Source organism: Oxyura jamaicensis, chromosome 7 (assembly GCF_011077185.1).
Source record: "Oxyura jamaicensis isolate SHBP4307 breed ruddy duck chromosome 7, BPBGC_Ojam_1.0, whole genome shotgun sequence".
NCBI classification, from domain to species: Eukaryota; Metazoa; Chordata; class Aves; order Anseriformes; family Anatidae; genus Oxyura; species Oxyura jamaicensis.
The window spans coordinates 22,006,359-22,028,179 of NC_048899.1; the positions used below are offsets into that span (position 1 = coordinate 22,006,359).

A 21,821-nucleotide genomic window follows, 5' to 3' on the forward strand; every position below is an offset into this window, starting at 1 on the left:
GGTTAGAGGTAGTGAGTTTTCTAAATTATTACATGTTTTCAAGTTTGGTGAAGCAATTTTATTTGACAATAACATCCACAGATACATTAATTCCATCAAACGTGCACAATTTACTGAACAGACATCAAAAGAATCCTGTTCTACTGTTTTAATGTCATGGTAAACATAACTTTCCTTGATGATTTGTTGAATCTTTGTTGCTGCATATTTAACTATCTTTAGGTGAATAGAGTTACCTAATTATTTGATTGTGTCATAAAAAGAATAATTTGAACAGTGAAAGCAACAGTGTTACACTTATAGGTGCTCAAGACCTGTCTAAATCAATGTCAATTCATGTTCTCTATTGATTTTCCAACATCAAATTAGCAATTTTTATGGCAATTAAAATTAGAATTCAGTTAGAATTTTTATTTTTCTTCAATTTTAACACCAAACAGCATTAACTTTCAACTTCACCGAAATTGATTGGACGGTTAATTATAAAAATTGCTTAACACCACATCAGATAGATTCCATGTACCAATAAAAACTTACCCATCTTTTTCTTCTTTCATACTATTTCATTGCCTCCCAAATTTCAGCTCCACCAGAATATTAATTTACTGAATATCCAGTGTTTCTCTATTTCAGTTAGGTTGATAATGACACAAAGTCCGTCTTTTCACTAACTCAAAAAGGCTTTATTTAGTGGCATTTATAAACTGTTTGACTTACGGAACAGAGATGATTCAAATATGCTCAGATAAGCTTCAAGTTTTGCAGATTTATCCAGTAATAACAAAAACATGGTTTCAATGCCTACCTAAAATTATACTTGCTGAGTATGTGTGTGGACATAGTCTACAAAGAAAAGATAAAAAAATAGATTGTGCTATTTCTGATCCTGCATACAAAAATGTATTGAGTACATTACAAAGGTTTATTTCCTCTGGTACCTGAAGTCCCAAATGGGAAGCATATAGAGCACATATTTTCACACAACAGCAGATTTTCCTTAACAAAAGCTTAATTTTCAAAATATAAAAGCCATTAAAACACTACGTGATAATATCTCACAGGTATACTTCAAACTCTCTGATACAGAAAGTTAAATATCAACACGATATCCAAAGTATCATGCTACAAGTTTTTAAAAAATATTAAAAGCATTTAAAACAGACAAGTTCCTTGAAACCAGGAAGACAATTATTAACATTCCCATGATCAGTATTTCTGGATTTAGAAGACCTTCTTTAATAGATATCCTTCGAAAAGCATATAAAAATGTCTTTTAATGCAGATGTGTGAAAGGAGAATATAATGCAGGATTACATTCTAAAGCTCTAAATCAAAAGCACTTCAACTTTCTGTCAGTACCAGAATAATCTTATCAGTTGTTCATGTCAGCATCAAGGAAGACTGTCATTAAGACAACTGAAATATGAAAGACCATAACAGTCTCATGGAGAATTAGATAATGCCTGCCATCAGTGAGCAAATGTTGATTTAATTTAATGCTTGTGTAGTGTTTATTTTTAGGTCTTTTTAGATTTAGAACTTTTTAGATTCAGACCTCTTTAGGAGGTCCAATCTGTAGGGGTCTCATGATAATATTATGAATAGGGAAGAAAGGGGAAAAGATGTCCTTGCCAGTTATAGCTTAGTAGCTTCAGTAGAGCTAATACACAGGAGAAATGAGAGCCAGAAGAGGTTACATTAAGAGAAGAGAGTTCCACAAATCTAATAAAATATCCAATGCAAAATCATACCCTTTTTTAAAGCTGAAATAATACTGCTTCATTTTTTGAATTGCATTTACCATTCACATTTAAGGTCTACGGTCATGATAAAACAGGAATATTGCTTTAGCTTCTGTATTTTCTTCATGATTTTTTCTTATTCCTTTTGTTTCCACAGTTTTCTGGGAATTGAATTCATGTAAAATGAGGTCATGTAAACCTGAGTTCAAAGCTACCTGTTAAAAGGAAGTGATTGTACCAAAGATCTGAGGGGGGGTGGTGGCAGTGTTCATTCTGCACCATGAGCTGCATCAGAGAATAAACATGAATAGTAACTTCACTCTGCTTGAACTTAGGAGATGCTCCTTGATTTCCTAGTCACCAGCTCTAAACTTGTGCTGAAAATATTGTTTAATCCAAATAGGTTTTGGATTAGCCCTCAAGTAATGTAGGGTTTTATTTATAATCTGAGCTTTATTAAATGTTTATGAAATTCCGTTAAAGTGAGAAATACTATGTAAGAGCTAACTTTTGTAGTACAAGCCTTACTTTGTGACAAAAGCAATAGTGACATAACAGCATGTAGTATTGAACAAAACTACATAATACACATTCTTATGAGACACATTTTGTCATGAGGCATAGGAAAGTGTCTTTCTGAAAAGCTAATATATTAAACTTTGCACTCATTAAATTTCCACATTTACCTTTTGAATAGAAGCATTCTGTATGCAGTACAAATGCTGGTTTTTGTTTGCTTGTTTGTTTTTGTTTTATCCCCTGTATATGCCCTGTTTCTCCCCCATATGTTGCCACCTGGAAACATTGCTCTCTTTGTTCAAATTTCCTAAATGTGTATTAGTTCCATCTATGATAAAAGGTCTTATCTGGACTGCAAATGTGATTTGCGTTGTTTTGCAAGTGTACTGTAATCATGTATCTGCTGTCTGTTTGGAAATACGCAGCACAAATATTGTGTGACTTCTTAGCAAAAATGCTAAAGGTCCAACGCTTTTTGAATAAGTTGAACATAGCATCTTGTCTGTGCAATCACAATATGTCCACAAAGTGAGTTCAGTGCTCCTCAAAAGCACAAGGCATGCTTTCTGATTTCCATGTTCATGGGCTTTATAGAAATCTACGGTTACTCGGAAAGTCAAGGTCCCGCATATAACCACCTCACACTACAATTCCTCACAGGCAGCACTAAACAATAGCTATTGCAAGCTATTGCAAGTCTGTGCAGTAGCTTGGCAGAAGTATTTCTTCAACAGTTCATGGTGGTATTCATAACAGATGGCTCATCATTTATTTTTTCTGTTATGATTTATTAAATCTGTATTATGCTTCTTTGTGTTTCTAGTTCTTTGGTTTTTACTGTCTACATTTGCATTCCTTAATAAATTTAGATTGAAAAGCCTGAGAACACAATTCTCTTATGAATATACATGTGCTACATAGCGATATGGGCCTCTCAGAGTCCCTTGAAACTGTGCAGTTTGCATAACAGATAACAAAAATAAAGTGTTTTCACACAGAAAATAAAAAATGGAAAAGTGCCCCCATTAAGTTGTAACTTAAAAAAAAAAAAAAAAAAAAAAAAAAAAAAAAAAAGAAACGAGGACAAATATTTGTGAAATTAATCTTAAAAAGAATCAACAAAATTTAGCAGAATAAGAATGATGATAACTCTGCTTCTACATAACATCTTCTGGAAATGCTTCACACAGATTTTGCTTTGCAAGGTGTTTGCAGTTTAATAGGTGAATATCATTCTCTCCATCTGACTGAAGTCAGAGAGGTTAAATGTCAGTTTGCCTAAGATCACTTAGAAACTCAGTGGCAGAGACTAGAATATAATTCCCAATCATCCAACATCCTGGCTGATGTTTTGCCTATATATTCTCTTTTATAGAGAAAATTGAAGAATCTTAGTATTTCTCTTAGAAGCGTCAAATGCTGTTGCTGCATGTGGTGTTGCAGAACCTATAACAAGAGTAAACAAGTTATCCAGTGAAGTTTATGGCCAGTGCACTATACTGCACATCATCCCAGTTAGGCTCCCTGACACTTCACCAAGAAACACAATGCAAAACAGAGTCTTTTGAACACAGCACAACATTGTTCCCCAGTACAAGGGAGGTTTTCTTGAGGGGAAAAATATTAGAACTGCCAAAAAAAAAAAAAAAAAAAAAAAGGCAGTCACAAGCAGTGTGATCGTGTTTAAACTGAATCCACACTGCTTGTGGTGGAATGGATTTCTTTTTAATCAATTGTCACCTGGTAGTAATTCTGGTGCATCCCCTTCTTTTGCTTCTGCTTAACAGAACGGCATCCATTAGTAAATTCCCGTTATTCCTAAATATCTTTTCATTTCAATCCCAATGAACCCCTGTTATCAAGGAGAAACTAAAAATTACCAAACATTTCAGAATGATAAATCTGTCTAAAACTGTGAATTTATGACAGTTATTTTGACCTCACTCCATAAATTATGAGACCTGAAATATAAATCCCCAGATTGCAGCCGTTCTTTTTAAGTGCCATCTTGAACTTGTGATCTTAAAAAACGAATACATGAACCTAAAAAGAGCAAAAGATGTTCACCAGCCCTATCAGTGTGAAATACCTGAAAAAAGATTCTGGAATCAAAAAATCTTTTTGAATGAAGAGTCTTGTAGATTGCTGCAGCACTGTTTTAACTGTAATAAACAGGAATGCAACAGAAAAGATGTAAAACAGCAGTTATAAATGCAATCCTGTTTTCACCAGATAAAACAACTGTACAATGGTATTTCATCAAGGTTGAATACCCCTAATTTTTTAAAAAAGAAGTACCATTACTGCTAGTATGACTTTTGCTACTTACAATAGTGTTGTAGTCTTCTCTTTGCCAGGAAGCTTGGCTTTACATCACATGACGTCCCAAGGTTCAGAGACCTTTTAGCACTACAATACTTGGGGCTTGATTTCATGCTGGATGTCCCAGTGCTGCTCATTATTCTTAAAAACATTTCAGTCCCTAAGCCACCTGTATTACAATCCAAACTGTGGAAAGTGTTTCACTGTCCAGAAGAGAAAAGTTAATAAAACAACTTTAAGTACTCTAAAGTCTTCCATCTAGCCAAGGTAAATACAGGCTAGCTAACACTAGTGTCTGATCCTTGCAAGCATGTCACACAACAGCAAAAAGATAAATTCATCTCGTGCTCAATCAGTCTCTACTGAAATTACCAGCAAGAAAGCCAATAATGTACTCCTTTTTTTATGTGTAACTGTGATTTTTTATTTGAGAAACTACATCCCATCTTCTTTCTCATGATCCAGCAAACAGAAGTAATTACATAATGAGTGTTTGTCTTTAATTCCCATTGCATGAGAGTAAGCAATGTAGAAATGTAAAGTTCTATATTGCATTATGAATATGAAACTCACAACCAGTCAGTCTCACCTGTAATGTGTCTAAGAAACCAGAATGGAAAAGTTGGATCCATTTTTTCCCTGATCACTTTCATACTGCAGTTCCCTTATTTTGCCTGAATATTTTTCTGTTTCACATACCTCAGTCTAAACCAACCTAAAAATAAATGCAATTTAACTGAAAGTACAAGCCAGGTTTCAGGGGAGTAAGTTCAATTTACATTATATGTTGCTCTGAAATGAACCACACTGGCTGGAATTTTCAAATGACTACAAGAAACGTGAAGTAAACTTTATTTTTCGTGTTGTGTAATCCATTTCCTTCATTATTTGAAAATCCAGCAGGAGAACATGTATATAAATTTCATAAATAGCAGGCGCCTTGCCACATATACCACCCTCAAATACTAGGAAAACATTCTAGTCAACTAACAAGGTGGAGGTCTGAAAATATTAAGACTGCTTAAGAGATTTAGTAATGTCTCTGCTTCAAGTTGCTGTCAGCTAGTGTGTTTAATGCATTAAAAAAAAAAAAAAAAAAAAAAAAAAAAACTGACACATTTTGTTAAGTGCAAGACCCAGTTACAATATAAAAAATAGATTAACGGCCTCTACCATCACCTCAGCATGTCGCTTAATGGCTGCTTGAAGGTACCATATAATCTTCTGATGGTTTAATTGTTTCTTTTTTTCACAAACTAAAAGGACGAGAGTGGTTATTAACCCTGGTGTTCTCACAACATTTTCAGAGTAGAACTTCATTGAATAAAAAGTGCAACTTGGATTACCAAGGATAGGATCTAAGGTTTATACAACACTTGCTGTTAGAAAGCTAAACAGAAAGAAGTGTGTTGACCCTTATAATCTTACAAGATTATGTTCAAGAAGCATGAAATTCCTCAATTTTGTACAAACAGAAATCTCTAATCCTGAACTACTTACTGCTAAAAAATAAAAGCAGAAAACATTGCTGACAAGGTACTTCTCCTTCCAGTCATAATTTCATTTCAGCATAGTTACTCATTTTAGCTACTTTTGAAAGGTCTGATTTTCTAAACAGCATTATTTTTAATTAGCAGGGGAAAATGAATAAGTAGAAGTAACTGGTGGAAAATTGGCATAAGATTTCTTGAATATGTCACTTGACCAAATGGGAAGTAACTGAAGGTTGTCACCATCTAACATTTGTTCATGGGTCTGTGTAAAATTAAGTGATGATCTGAGTCCCATGGGATTTGGAAGGCATTTGCAACACAGAAGGCAATAATTAGCATCATTGCTGACAGTCTCTATATGTAGGCCAAGCATTATGCAGAGGCAAAAATATAATTTAACTTTTTGTTCTTAAAGGTTTTATTCCTTCATGTCAGAGTTAAGTCAGACTGGAGGAGCAGCCAGAAGAATTTTGTTTTATCTGGTGCCCACACTATACTTATTCTTTGCAACAAAACAAACATTTCAACTTGCAAAGCCAGCAAATCAAGCAGTGTATACAAACATAATCTCTTCCAAATAAAATTGAAATTGTACTTAAAAAACACCAACAGATAACAAATCCACAGCTGTAAAGGAACGATAAAAAGCTTTTGTTGAAAGTTGAAGTGAAGCAAAAGGCAGTACGCCTGTGGAACCCCTCTTTGTCACACCATTATCTATGCTAACTCTAGCCTGAATAAAATTTGTCCATGCTTGAACGTTTTTCACACCACAAAACTCAAAGTGGAGATAGCTGTCAAGTATACTAACAGGTCTTTCTCCAACTGCTTGATTTCTGGTTGCATAAGCATTTTGTAATGAGTGTAGACCCTTTGGGAGTGTTTTTAAGCTAATGATAGTAGGTTTGCTTTGGGAGAAAAACACTACATAACAGCAAGAAAAGTCTCTCACTGCCCATGAACAGACTGGCAAGGTTATCATGTGGTAGATGAAGGAATTTGATGATGTGTATAATTATGAAGATTTTATGGCCCAGATACGGCACTTAGTGGGTGGTACAGGGAACAAAAATCAATCTACTGTGTAAAATTGTCAATGAATTTATTGAGCCAGGCAGAGGTGATGAATTCCACAGAAGTTCAGTCTACCAAAACACCAAGGAATTTAAGTTTAATCCTTTTTAAGTTTGTCACTGTATTTGCCAAGTTTACTGAAAGTGGGAATAGGTACACTGCCCTGACTGCTGACATGCTATATTTTTTTTTTCTAGGTTCTATCCTTAGGGGCTGATGTTCTACCAGAATATAAACTCCAGACACCTCGCATCAACAAGTTTACTATATTGCACTATAGTCCTTTTAAAGCTGTCTGGGACTGGCTCATTTTGCTGCTGGTAATATATACTGCCATCTTCACCCCTTACTCTGCTGCCTTCCTTCTGAATGATAGCGAGGAACGGAAGAGAAGAGAGTGTGGATATTCTTGCAGCCCACTGAATGTTGTAGACTTAATTGTGGATATTATGTTTATCATTGACATTCTAATCAACTTCAGAACAACATATGTAAACCAGAATGAAGAAGTGGTAAGTGACCCAGCAAAAATAGCAATTCACTACTTCAAAGGCTGGTTCCTAATTGACATGGTTGCTGCAATACCTTTTGACCTGCTGATTTTTGGCTCTGGCTCTGAAGAGGTAAGCTTAAATAACTGAGAAATCTTAAATCTTAAGTTTTGACATTAGTACAATAATCTGTGTATCCAAATGTATCTTTTGCTACTCAATAAGCTATTTAGTAGTTCCATCTTTTAAATTAAAGCTAAAATTAAATCCTCCTTAGAATAATGTAGAATATCATCTATGTCAAGGAATATTGTCTTGTCAATGGCTTTCATTGGCAGGAGAAAAGTTGAACAATTCCATTTCTGTTTTTCTATTATACCAAATTTGATACTACCATTACAAATAATGACATATATAACAGGTATAAAGGATTTGTTTAAATATTTTTATTTCAGAACTTTTTTTCCTTTGGCTGCCGATTTTGTAAAAATTACCCATAATGCATAAGTATTGTGTTGGCATTAAAGTATTAAAATAAATTATCTCTGTTCAAAATCTTTAGATCAGATGTTTACTCAGTGTAAAACAGCATAGTTGAAGTGCAAAGTATGCTAGTCAATGCCAGTTAACAAAAAGATTTGGCTGTTGTCAATTTTATCAAGAATATGGACTACCAAAAGAAAGAAATAAAAGATTATTAATCTTGCCATACTGACAGCTCACATGACCAATGTCTTCACCGTATCTGTAGAATGGGTTAACAAAGTGCTCAATATATGCATCTCAAAATTGCCCAAAGGTGTATATAAAACATACACTGTATTCTTGACACCTGACCCAGTTCTGCCTCCTTCCAAAGAATTTTTATTTAATTTCAGAAGGTCTAAAGTAATAACATATTTTTTGATGAAAACTGAACTGACAAGTAGAGAATTGCAGTTTTTCTTTTCATGATCCATAGAATAAAGTAATTTATTAAAAAAAAAAAAAAAAAAAAAAAAAAACAAACGCAGCAAAATATGATTCTGTCTCTTTTCAAAGGACAGAAATCCATTTTTTAAAAAATACTGTTTTGCACATATTGACTTACAGGAAACAGAAAGTTTTATTGACCACATGTACCTCTCCTTAACTGGGGAGAGAAAGGTGAAAACACCAAATTAATCAGCATTCTTAGCATGAGGTTTGACTGCATACGTCTGTGTCATAATATAAAGAATATGAAAACATTTTTCCATTTGAAAATGAATTCCTTTTTATAAAAGTCATTTACTGTGACGGCATTTTTTTTTTTATGTCTGCCCCAAAAGCCTGAACTGAATTCTGAGTGTACACTAGCTATTCTCACAAATTACACATAAACTTAAGAAAGTATTTAAGGGTCAATGCAAAACAACTGGCACATGTCTATACACATCTTGAGAGTCATGTGAGATTTTTCAGTCTTAAAAAAATTCAGAAGTAGGGTCAGTCATGCTTTTCTTAAATTCATTTTCTAAAAAATTTTGTAATGAAATTTTTTTCCTGTGTCCTGTATTCATAAATAGTGAGCTAATTCAGAAGTCATGGAAATCAACAAGAACATTCCAATCAATTGTGATATTGCTGTTGATTTGAACATGAGCATACATACTTAAGGTAAATGAGTAAACTGGAGACACAAGTAGGTAACACCATGCAGTCAAAATAATGTTTTTTAAAGGAATGAAATTAGAAGAAAAAGAGAGTAAAGGACAGAGGGAATATGTTGATAGTTCTCTTACCAAAAGAAAACTTTTGTATTCAGAAGGTGACTTAAAAGCTCAGAGATTCAAGAGAAATTCTCTGCTCACCTTTTGCATTCATTGTCTGGGATACGTCTCAGTCTTTCAGGACTACTTTTTTCTGCATTTTTGATAACACAGGCACATGAACAACAAATATACTGACAATGGCATTACTTCTAACTTGGACCATATCACACCCCTGCAAGAGTGGTCTGCTTCCCTCTCTGATCAGTGAGAACTCATCACTGCCAAAAATTCTGTTCAGCTATGGGAAGTGTGGAACAGCATGAATTACAATGGTGGTCAATTCCAAAGCTCAGTGAAGGAGTGCTCTTTGGATCAACATCATACCCTAAACATCATCCTACCACCCCTCCCCTGCTACAGAAATCCTTAACAGTAAAGTGCCAGGTGCTAAACTGATGCTAAAGGGATAGCTTTAACACAAGATAATATTAAAGATTAGTAGAAGACAGGTGCATTTCTACAGATGAGTAGCTAAATATCAAAAACTGGAAATTATCAGAAATTATTGGACCAAGTAATATCTTTTCAGTGGTTTGTGGGGACAGAACAAGGGGTAATGGCCACAAAACTGAGCACAGGAAGTTCCGCATCAACATGCGAAAGAACTTATTCATGGTGGGGGTGACGGAGCACTGGAACAGGCTGCCCAGGGAGGTTGTGGAGTCTCCTTCTCTGGAGATATTCAAGGCCCATCTGGACGCCTACCTGGGCAACCTGCTGTAAGGAACCTGCTTTGGCAGGGGGCTTGGACCCGATGATCTCTTAAGGTCCCTTCCAACCCCTACAATTCTGTGATTCTGTGATTCTGTAATGACATTTTCAGTATTGCAGATATAAGTAAATTAATTATCTATTCTCTCCAAACCTGTTAATTGAAGTTTCACTATCGGGAAAAATTAGTTTGTTTACCTAATCAGCAATGAAGCTATACACATTATGACCAGTTCATAATGCCATAATGACTTCTCTCTCTCATTCATAGTATTGAATATGTCAATCACTTTCTCTAAGCCTCTACTTACTGCAGTTTTGCTTTCTATATTGCTTACTATAATATTTCCACAGAAATCTCTTCTTGATAGTTTACTTAGAGGAAGCAAATCTAAAACTGTTAGAATGAAGCCTTTTTTATTTAATAGATTTTTTGCTGTCATGAGGGTTATCTCTTCTATGAAATAGCTCTTTTTTGTTATCTAGAGATTCTTCAAATAAGATCCCCTATGAACAATTGTATTGAACAGTCTTTTTGTTAAACAGCATAAGCTCCAAAGAGAGCTCTATGTGTGCTCACCCAGCTTTAAAACACCTTGATATCAAACCAAGTCTAGAAAGGGCAGGAGATAATAATCCAAATACCACATGCGGCACTACTTGAATGCTTCCATTTGAGCTATACTTTGTCAGCCATAGGAAAGCAACAGAGTAAAACAGTTAACCTTCCAATTTCTAAATTGAGAACTGATAGAATTTGAAATGAACTTTCTTCTGTTTAACAAGACTCTTAAAATCATTATGGCTAGTAATAAACTATTGCCTTTTGTGTGTGCATTTTAAATTATAAGTGACATTCCTGATATTTATGAAGATAAAATAATGGATACATAGACTTTTTACTTTCTATTCTTTTGGTAGTTTATTTTTAATTATGCTGCTCATCTCAGAGAAAAGCAGAAAAAAAAATATATAGAAAACCAGAGTTTCTTCCTAGAACATCTCCTTTTTAACATCTCCTTCCCCCATCACCATTTAAAATGAAAAGCTAAATTCTGGAACATGTTAGGGATTTGTATCGGAGAGAAAAGAGTTAACTGTACTTGATACTATACTACTCATGCTTCGTAGATTTATTTGCAGTCTGCAAGAAGGGTAGAATGATGGTAATTGTTTTACCAAAAAAATTTAGGTGAAAGAAAATATTGAGAAACTGAAGACCTTACAATACCAGGAAGCTGGAAAGAACCCTGGCAGATGAAATACCGTGTAAGCAAGGGCACATTGGAAGAAACAGTTTGAGCTACTTGTGCACATCAGTGGGTTATTTGGTTGAAAAAAAGAGACAAGTAAGAGAGGGCATTAAAGATATATACATTAATGATAATGGATGTTATGAAGAAAGAAAAAAAAATCTAGAGCAAAAGTAAGGATTTCTCCATCAGTGAGAAAGTCACCAATTGTAAATGACTTTTTGCAGAGAGGAGGTTCAGGCTAGGGTTCCTCCTAGGGAAAGGTTCTTCTCCATGGCAGTGTTCAGGCACTAGAACAGGCTCCCCAGGAAAGTGGTAACAGCAATGAGCCTGATGGATTTCAAAAAGTGTTTGGACAACACTCTCAGACATAGGGCCTGATTTTTGGGTGGTCCTTTGTATGGCAAGGAGCTGGAGTCTATGATCCTTGTGAGTCCCTTCCAAATCAGGATATTCTATGATCACATGAAATGTCTTCTATGCTGTTACTTAGCTCATGCAAAGAACCATGTAGATGTGAAAGAACCATTGTAGGCATGACGTATGGCTTTTATTTTTTATTTTTTGTATTATTACTAAAGTAAAAAAAAAAAAAAAAATCATTTACACCAGGGGAAAAATATCTATTTATATATTATTAACGTTTGAAAAATGAGCAGCAGTTCCTCAGGCACATCGTGTCTTTTACTGGGAGGTGTTCTGTCTGCAAATTTATAGTGTCTGCACTATGAATATGTTCAGTTATAGAGTCAAAATCTTTACTGTAAGTCTATACAGAGTCTGCAATTTAAAGTATTGTTTTAACAAAGTTATTAGGAACAAAATATGGCACAAAGATGATCACCTGGAGGAACATAGGTGGATGAGGATTCTTTCATTTAGGATAATTTTGCTCTCAAACCATTGCTGAAGCAATTATTACTTTGCATGTCTTCTTAAAGAAGTTGTGTTATTTTCTGACTACACAATAAAAAGATAAAGATTATGTATTTTCACACCCTTCTGAAATTATCAGTTATTATTTTTCTTTCCTTTCAAAAATAAAAATTAAAAAATATTATACTCTTTTGGAGAACTTTTATATGGGAAGAGCTGCAGTTGTAACTGGAACGAGAGTTGCTATAGAGAATTACTGCCATATACATATATGCACTTCTAATCCGGGTCTCCGTTCTGTACTATAGCTGGAAAATATCAAAAGTGTTTTGAAAGGACAGTTAATGCAATAACCAAACAGGGCAAAAATATCAAAATTGTGTTACCTATATTGGTTAAAAAATATTAGGTTATCAGATTGGAATATGTAGACATAACAGAGAAATCTGTGCTGCTCTTTTTTACTTTTCTCAAAAATTTGGTTTATTTGTGGTGAATAAATTTGAGAATCTACAATGTATCTTTCCACAGAATCTATTTAAAATTGATATTGCCCTAAAACCTTCATCTTGGTAATAAATCTTACCAATAAAGAAAAAACTTCTTCAATGTCTGTAGGGGTTTTAGATTCTGAAAGCACTTAAATATATTCTGTGGTCGTAATGAATTCCAGTTTGTATATACAGTTAAGTGCCTTAGGTAAATGGAATGCTGTTTGCACTGAATATGTTATAGTGGGGGGAAATGAACCTTTTTCCATCTTCTACCATTCCATATTCACAGATTCAGTAGTTATGAGATTCTTATATACTTCCAGCCTACAGTAAATGTTGCTATTGAAAAAATAATAGTAATAATAATTTTTAAAAAATCCTGATGCTGGGTATCCAGCAACCCTTGAACTTGTCATCCAAGTGATAAAGCCAGGTATGATGAAAATAGGGCAGCAAGCAATTCAGAGAACAAAGAATCATCAATCAGGTTCCTATTTACAGATGTTAATTGCTGGAACTGAATGGGTAAAGCAAGTAACTGACAGAGCAGGACTTCTGCCTCCTTGTGTGCCATGCTGAGTGAATTTCCTGGCACACCAAGGAAATTAAGCTACATGAGGCATAGTTCTGACACGAAGTACGTCTGTCCCTGTGTAAATGACACATCAGAGGCAGACTGTGCTTTGTGAACTCTACATCCACACTGAGAAGTGGACAGCATGTAAAAGCACACCAAAAGCTGTGGATCATGCTTTCCACCTCTACTGTCAGCAGTATTTCAGTCTCCACTGAGTTAAAGGAAGCACAAACTCAAGATTAGTTTCCTGATAGTTTAAAACATATCTGGTTCCCTTCAGTGCTGATTTTACCCTGAAGACCTGGATTTTGCTTGTGTTATACACCTCTGGCATACACCAGGTCTCACACAGGTGCAGTATCTAAGCATGCAGCTGACATTGAGGCTGCATAATATTAGCAAGTCTTACCTTAAGAATGGGGTGAAACATTGTTGACGTGTTTGGGATTCACAATCTACCTACAGATCTTTTTAAGGAATGCTGTAAGAAAATGTTGCATCTTGAATAGTGTAAAGATATAACTACATCTGTAATAGAATGGTTTCAACAGCCTCACTAGGACAAATATCATCTTTTTTTAAGTTTACTCTTGCCATTAAGGGATCATAAATATTAAAGCCTGACCTACCTTACAAAAAAAAAGTACCTAATGACAATATTCACATGCTGAAGCTCAACTTAGGCATAGGTTTTTGAAGGATATGTGATGTCTCAGTCTATTGAGGTCACAATCAATAAAACAGCCTTCTTTATAGAAATTCCCTATGAAATTATTCTTTGTGATGTTAGGTTAACCAGAGTGTTACCCAGTTTTACTGTATATTATCCTCTTGCTCATTTACTCAGAAAATGCAGACAATTAAACATTGGCATTGCTTTCTTATTTGTCCCATGTTATAGTGTTTAATGTGTTTTCTAGGTGCACACTTGATAAGGAAAATGACTAGAAGATAGGTGGTGGTGTCACAAGGATGATTTTTACTTCATTATTAAACAATGAATGGATTTTAATTCAGCTGCCAGTTCCTCCATTTTTGGCATCTCTCACTATCGCATATAGCAGTGGCTTAATTAATATTACTAAATTTTCAAAATGTATTATTCTAATATGAGAAAATGATGTGTTATAAATATATTCAGCTCTCTGCTGACAAATGCAGCCAAGAAAGCATCTTTTTTTGTTCCAGGGGCTTTGGAATTTTACTCAGAAACATGGTGAATATACAAGGATTTAATAAAATATAACTACAAGTCTAGTACACATTGAAAGAAAGCTTCCACGTGATGCATACTACAGAGTGCTTTATACAACTCAGAAAACTTTTCCAGTTATTAAGTGCAATGTAATATACATGCATATTAAAAAAGGAAGTAAAAGTATTTTAAATGTATCTTGACACTTACTGTACTTTAATATATGCTTAGATTTAATGGTAAGAAAATGGTAAAGTTATTTTTGAAATACAGTAGTTATTATTTATAATGTTGTCAGTGTCTTTTACAAGGAATTTAGAAGTATTGCAAAGTTTCACAGATTGATTTGAAAATTGTGAATTTACATTACTAAGCATTAGATTTCTTTAGAAAGATCAGAACCCCAATGGGACTGCAATCAGACATGATGCTGATTGTCACTAAAATGCTTGGAAAATATTCCTGTCCTATATCTGACCCATATTCTTTTTAAAAGGTGTAGTACTTTTATTAGTGACCTCTACCACTACACCTGCAAGTTGCAAAATGAAGGATGTGGAGAATATTAATCTGGAGTGTGGCAACAGTAACCTTTCCATGATTTTCTTTGCATAATGGCTCATCTTCTTTTACCTGAGTACAGTGTTCTGAGCATTACAGACAGAAACAATATTTGCAGAATAAGATATTTATTCTTTTGGGGTCATTTCTGCTCTATTCCTCTTCTCTTCTAGAACATGTATGGCAGAGCATTTTAAGAAGTCTCCAAGTTAGGATCAAATAGTCACACTCCTTTGTTCAAATACCATAAATATTAACTACCTACAAGGCCAATGATATAATTATGAATATTTCCCATAACTTAGAAACTTTAGCATACCAAAACGTTGTTGATTTAATGGATCATTTAAATCCATTACGGCAGATTTAAGATTCCAGATCAAGACTAATATTCAAAAGGAAAGATGATCACAACTGTCAATATATCTTAATTTAAAATATGCATTGCTTATTGTTTTTCTCACTGTTTTTGTAATGACTTTGATAGAAAATGCAATGAATTTGCAAGAAAATGCAGTCAAGATGACACTGAAAAGGCTTACTGTACTGCTTTTGTCTGTTCCCCAAAAATAATGGAATTTGCACTGTTTTTTTCATGCCAACTAATTGTGAGTACATTTGCTAACAGGGAAAATCTTTTTCAATTTATATCTTTTTTTACAGACAACAACATTAATAGGTCTTCTGAAGACAGCTAGACTGCTGCGTTTGGTGAGGGTAGCACGGAAATTGGACAGATATTCAGAATATGGTGCTGCAGTTCTGATGCTCCTTATGTGCATATTTGCACTAATTGCACACTGGCTTGCTTGCATTTGGTATGCCATTGGAAATGTAGAAAGACCCTACCTGGCACATAAGATTGGCTGGTTGGATTCTTTAGGAGAACAATTAGGAAAGCATTACAATAAGAGTGATGCAAGCTCTGGACCATCCATCAAGGACAAATATGTTACAGCACTTTATTTTACATTCAGCAGTCTGACAAGTGTAGGATTTGGAAATGTGTCTCCAAACACCAACTCAGAGAAAATCTTCTCCATCTGTGTTATGTTGATTGGCTGTAAGTAGTTTATTATTATTACTATTATTATTGTTGTTGTTATTATTTCGTGGTGTTTGAGCAAATAACAAAGTCTAAGCTAATAAAATTATAAGCATGCAGCTGGAGAGGCAAATTCCTAAGGAAAGCAACAGTTATATGTGAAAATATGTTGTGATGACTCATGCAGTGTCAGGAAGCCTGAGGTATCAATGCTTCTTAGATTATGCTGAACCAACTTAAAGCGGCTATTAGAAAAAAAGCTAGTTTTTTAAGGTCTACGAGCATGTTTCTAACTAACTGACTATTTTTAAATATTCTTTTTAAACCCTGATATATAAATTTATGTGTACTTTCTTACCTCTGCCTTTTGTTCTTAACTTTGTACTTAGCTTTAGTTCCTAATTCTCACCTCTGCCAAAGTCTGTAAAATCAGATGAACCTAACTTACAACAATAAATTCAAGGCTACAAATCTCCAAAGAAAAATATTGCCATCTTGATTACCATTTAATATTTAAGCTTCTTCTGCAGAGTTGGTTCTGATATAACCAAATAAATAAAAAAGCTTCAAGTAATTCAAATCCACATCTTTGAAAGTGTTGCTAGTCTTGCCTGAGCTGTTCTGTCTACAAAGTTCACTATTGTGCACTGTTGCATCACCTGCAAAACCCAATGATAGGATTTAAGCACATTTTGTTTCTATTTAATCCAGCATTAATGTATGCGAGTATTTTTGGAAACGTGTCTGCAATAATCCAAAGACTCTATTCGGGAACTGCACGGTATCACATGCAGATGCTGAGAGTAAAGGAGTTTATACGCTTTCATCAAATCCCTAATCCTCTGCGGCAGCGACTTGAGGAATACTTCCAGCATGCATGGACGTACACCAATGGCATTGACATGAACATGGTATGTTGTTCTGGTTTTCAGGCATGGGTGCTGAAGAATAGATACATGGATGTGAATTTAGAAAGTGATCGTGAGTCTTCATTATTTATAACTTTATCAGTATAAGTTTTAGAAGATGGATATATAGCAATTATTGAAAATCAAGCCATTTCAAAGTTGGCATTAAAACATTTAGGTGTTTAGATTATTACAAGCTATAGCAGAAATCTGAACTCTTATTGTGTATAGGAAAATGAGAATTGCAGTGGAGTAGTATAAGCTTACAAGAAAAAAAAAAAAAAAAAAAAAAAAAAAAAAAGTGGGTTTGCTGCATACATAGGTGATTCAGAAATGTGTTTGTTATTTGGTCTGATTTTCCACTACCAGTATAAAACAATACCTTTATTGGTATCTACAGCATTACCCTTGTAGAAAGCCTGCAGCCATCAACTCTTTTACAAAATCCTATCATGTAATTTTGTATATTGGTGGTGGCTGGAAGAAAGCATCAGGCAGATGGGTCAACTTCTCTTTTCGAGAGAAATACTCTGATCATCCAAACACTCCAAACAGTAGCTTGCTTGCATTCATAACCACGTAACTCTGTACTGAAAGTCAACACAATACTACTAATCATTCAGCAATCCACAGAACCTCATTTCTAGGAAATGGCAAGGTACAAGACTTTCTTTTCTTGAGGTTTGATTTTAGGGATTGACTAAAAAAACCTGTAAATGCTCCTTATGTAGAAATATTTGGCCAGCTAAAAAACAATAACAATTTTCTAATGAGCAAAAGTAAGCATCTATATTTCTGGCTTCTTTTCTGAAGATAGCAGCTATTTTTCTGAAAAGTTGACGTAGTTTTGAAGACACTGAGAGAACCAAACATCATCAGTATCTGTGAATCTATGTCTCTGGAGGAATGCTTTCCAGAGCTATTCTGAGTTATAACGACATTGCAGAGCTCTCCAAAAAGTTGGCAAAAACAAAAAAACTCTATAAATTCTGATGACAATTTAACTAGAAATCAACCTCCCAAATTTTGACAAATTCAAACAGCTCCCGTGTGGCAACCATACGTACGTTTGTGAATAAGACTGTTAGAGTGGTATACTTTTCTGCTGTAAGCAGAAACTATAGTCTTTGTTAAAAGCTTTTATAAAGCTGAACCAATGACAGCCTAACTTTATGGTTACCATTAGGTAAAGCAGATCTTAAAAGTAAGACAACAGCTTAAACATATTAGGCTTCACCTCCCACTTCCACAAGTGTTCCCCCCAAGAGGGATATTATGCCCAGCACAGAATAAAAATATTTGTATATATTTTTGTAAAATAAATAAAAATATATGTATATATATTTGTAAATATTTGTATATTTGTCTGCTGGGGATTACTGCAGTGAATGGCAGCAACAGTAGCTTCATCCTACATAGCACTGAAAGGCCTTAATTCCCTCCGATGGCAATGGGAGTATGGGATACTCAGCACTTTGTAGGATCAGGCCCTTAAGCTGCAGGTGGGTGCAGCCTAAGCCTAAAGTAGTTTATTGAATTATTTCTGAAGATATTACAAAATCTTGTATGCCTTAACTAATTCATTACCACTAATGGATGTACAAACACCTCTTTCACATGAAATAGTAACTAAAACTGAATGTTTTCAGGTTAAACTTTGCATAATGCAGGAAATGGTGTAATTGAAATAGTCTTGGATTTGTCATTAATGTGAAAGAGTAACTAAATGGATTTAATAGCCCATATTCTGAAGTATGATTGTGAGGCAGTATGGAGGCTTTTTTTTTTTTTTTTTTTTAATAAAATGTGAAAAAAAAAAATCAAGTTTAGCATCTTGTTATGTTTTATCTCTTGCTGAGTTCACAATTCTAACCCTCAGGTTTTATGGCACTTAATTTTCATAAAATGTGAGTTTGAATATATTACACTTAGTGCAAGGATAATATGGCAATTGTCTGATTTATTTTGTACTTATGAAAGATTTATCTCTTTCCTGTCTGCTTCATACCTAAATACATGGAATAACACCACCCACTGGTAAGAGCAGGAGGTATTTATATCAAATTTAATTCCAGTATAAAGTGTGGAGAATATCCATGTTATCTGTTGGGTTTAGAGCTTGTTCAGTGCTTTCTAATTTTAAATATATTTTTTTTTTGCATGATGAAGGGGTAGTTAGCAAAGGGATATAATCCAAGTAGAATCAGATGTGGGGCAAAATGGCTACTAAAACTAGGCACTAAGAAATGCTGATCTAACCGCATTTGTTAATCACTGTTTTACCCCACAACTCAAATCATGCTTTTCTGCCCAAAAAAGGTCATGTGCATATTGGTTTGCATTAGATAGTTGCTCTGTAGGAATGTCACTGACAAAGTTGCCATGCTGATCATTCTGCATTATCCTTTGTGTGAATGCTCTTAGTTCCGACCATATATGCATGTTAGCACAAGCATCAATGAAGTTTTCTCGGCAATAAGCCATGTGCATATGAATGGACTTGCATGTGGTATTGAGAACTTAATTTTGCATGAAATATTTGTATTTACACACCAAAGGGCTAATACTGCCCTCAGACAAATGTGTTTGACTCCTGTTGATATTTACTAGGAGTTTTTTACAAATATCTGAAGGCAGAATTTGATCCAATCTTTCTTTTTCATTTCATTTCATTACTGAAAACTGAGAAAAATTAGAAAACTCAATCCTCTTTCTCCTTTGAAATATGAAATGCATGAATAACTTACTATATATGTATATATGTAGAGACCATGTATACACATACACATATATATATGAAAATAATACTAGAAAACATGTTTCAAAAGATGCTTTTAATTATCATCAGTAGTATACATAAGAAATCAGGAAATGTGGAAAAAAAATAAACTCAGGAATAATACTGTATTAAGACTACATAACCTTGCTTTCTTAAACAAAGTCCTACATTTTACATTGAAAATCAGAAGATAATATATTTTTTATATGAAATGGCTAAACTTAAAAGTAGCTTTAAAAATTTCTTGTTGAAATATCCTGAGAACATTGCTTATTTGTACATTTGTTCCCCTCCACTTCATTTCTACATCTCTTTATGTTTCATTGCATAATGTATTTTGATAAAAAACAGTTCCACATAATTATGCATGGACTGGATAAACAGGATTTGGGATTTATTTTAATCTGGATAAAAATCTTGAGTCTACAGAATAAGCATAATTTATATCATATCCCTGTGGTATACACTGGCAAAGTTAAATTCCAAGAAAATTATTTACAGTGTATATTGTTTCATGAAATATCTCACCAGTCTCAAAAATTCAATTACTTTTCTTTTTTTAAATTATCCTGTTCTGTTTTTCCTAAATTCTCTTTGCCTTCTTTTCCCTACTTCATTCCAGCATTATCAGTCCAGCACTGATAATAGCATGCCTGTGATGCTTTCTTTAAAAAGATAACATATTTAGTGTTTGAGATCCTTTTTTAAGTTATGCATGTATTTTTTATAAACTCCCCCTTTCTTTTCATGGATCTTCTGTGCATCAGAATAGTTTTATTGGTTTATTTTACCAAAAAAAAAAAAAAAAAAAAAAGTTCAAAGTAAGTAAATAATTGGGTAAGTTTAGAAAGTGTTTAACCAAATGTAAGTTAATTAAAATTTTGGATGCAGGACAACTACATTTTTGGTTTGGGCTTTGGTACTATGAAAGGAGAGAGCAAGGCAACATTTTTACGTATAAATTTATGTAACGTTTCTCTACCATGCATCCAGGCAAATGGTTGTCATTTACACTTGTAACTAGTTGTGGCTTCAGCGATCAACCAAGTACAGCAGAACACACAGCTGTCTTGAAAGTTCAGAACCAGCAATGCCACTTTATCAAATAAAGGCAGGTTCATCATTGCTTTGGTAAGGCTTCTTTTATAAGAAATTGGACACTGGTCACTATGAAACCACTACACTTCATAATTTTTGCTTTTGCTTCTACTGTAATCCCTTCTTATGACCAAAACAAATCTACTAATACAACTATTGCCAGCAGTATCTTTGAAACAGAAAGACAGGAAAGTAAACTGAAATTTAAAAAATAGAAATGTTGCTTATAACATCAGAAGAGTAATCCAAATTAGAAGTGTTTGGAACAAAAACTAGTAGTAATTGGTTACACAGGGGGAATATGTAATCATGATGAAAAGTGGTACTGTTACTTGCCTCTATGTCACAATGGAAATCATATGACATAAGCTTACCAAAAAGTACCTCAGATATGAGGTATGCAAAGTGGTTCATTTATGTAAAACTGTTCTTTCTTTTTCTGTAACAAGACTACTTAAAAAACATGCATAACTACATTTAATCAAGTTATGGGAAAGATCTCATATAAACAGTATGAGGTTCAAGAATGTCAATCTATTTGCAAAGTGATCTTTTATCAGTTTCTCTCTGAATAGTGTTTTTTGGTCTAATGTCTCAACCAAACAAGAGCAATTAATAATTTTCCAACTATCATCACTATATTTTTGGAATATAGTTTGGATCTGACCTACTTCCAGCTTGTACAGACAATCGCTTTTTTGTTTGATGAAAGAGTCATCTTCTGAGGAAGCTGAAATCATTTTCTGTCCTCTTCATTCAGCAATGTAACATCTCAGAAATAACCTTTCAGGTGTACTCAGAAAGTTTGGTAAGATGAAGAATGATCCACTGCAGCTCCGGCAATTTCACACAAATCTGTTTCATGGCAATGAGTGAAAGCAGAAGAAACT

General features: G+C 34.2%; 1 protein-coding gene across 7 annotated transcripts in view; it reads left to right on the top strand.

Annotated features, from left to right (window-relative positions):
• Positions 1-21,821, top strand: part of KCNH7 (potassium voltage-gated channel subfamily H member 7) — a 215,353-nt gene that overhangs the window by 156,471 nt on the left and 37,061 nt on the right. For 5 of the 7 annotated variants that reach the window (XM_035332403.1, XM_035332400.1, XM_035332407.1 and 2 more), the window contains 4 exons: positions 7,348-7,773; positions 15,765-16,164; positions 16,858-17,057; positions 19,099-19,104. In XM_035332403.1, the coding sequence (XP_035188294.1) occupies positions 7,348-7,773; positions 15,765-16,164; positions 16,858-17,057; positions 19,099-19,104 (1,032 nt within the window). The remainder of the gene's footprint in view (positions 1-7,347; positions 7,774-15,764; positions 16,165-16,857; positions 17,058-19,098; positions 19,105-21,821) is intronic. The other 2 variants (XM_035332405.1, XM_035332401.1) reach the window with 1 other exon arrangement.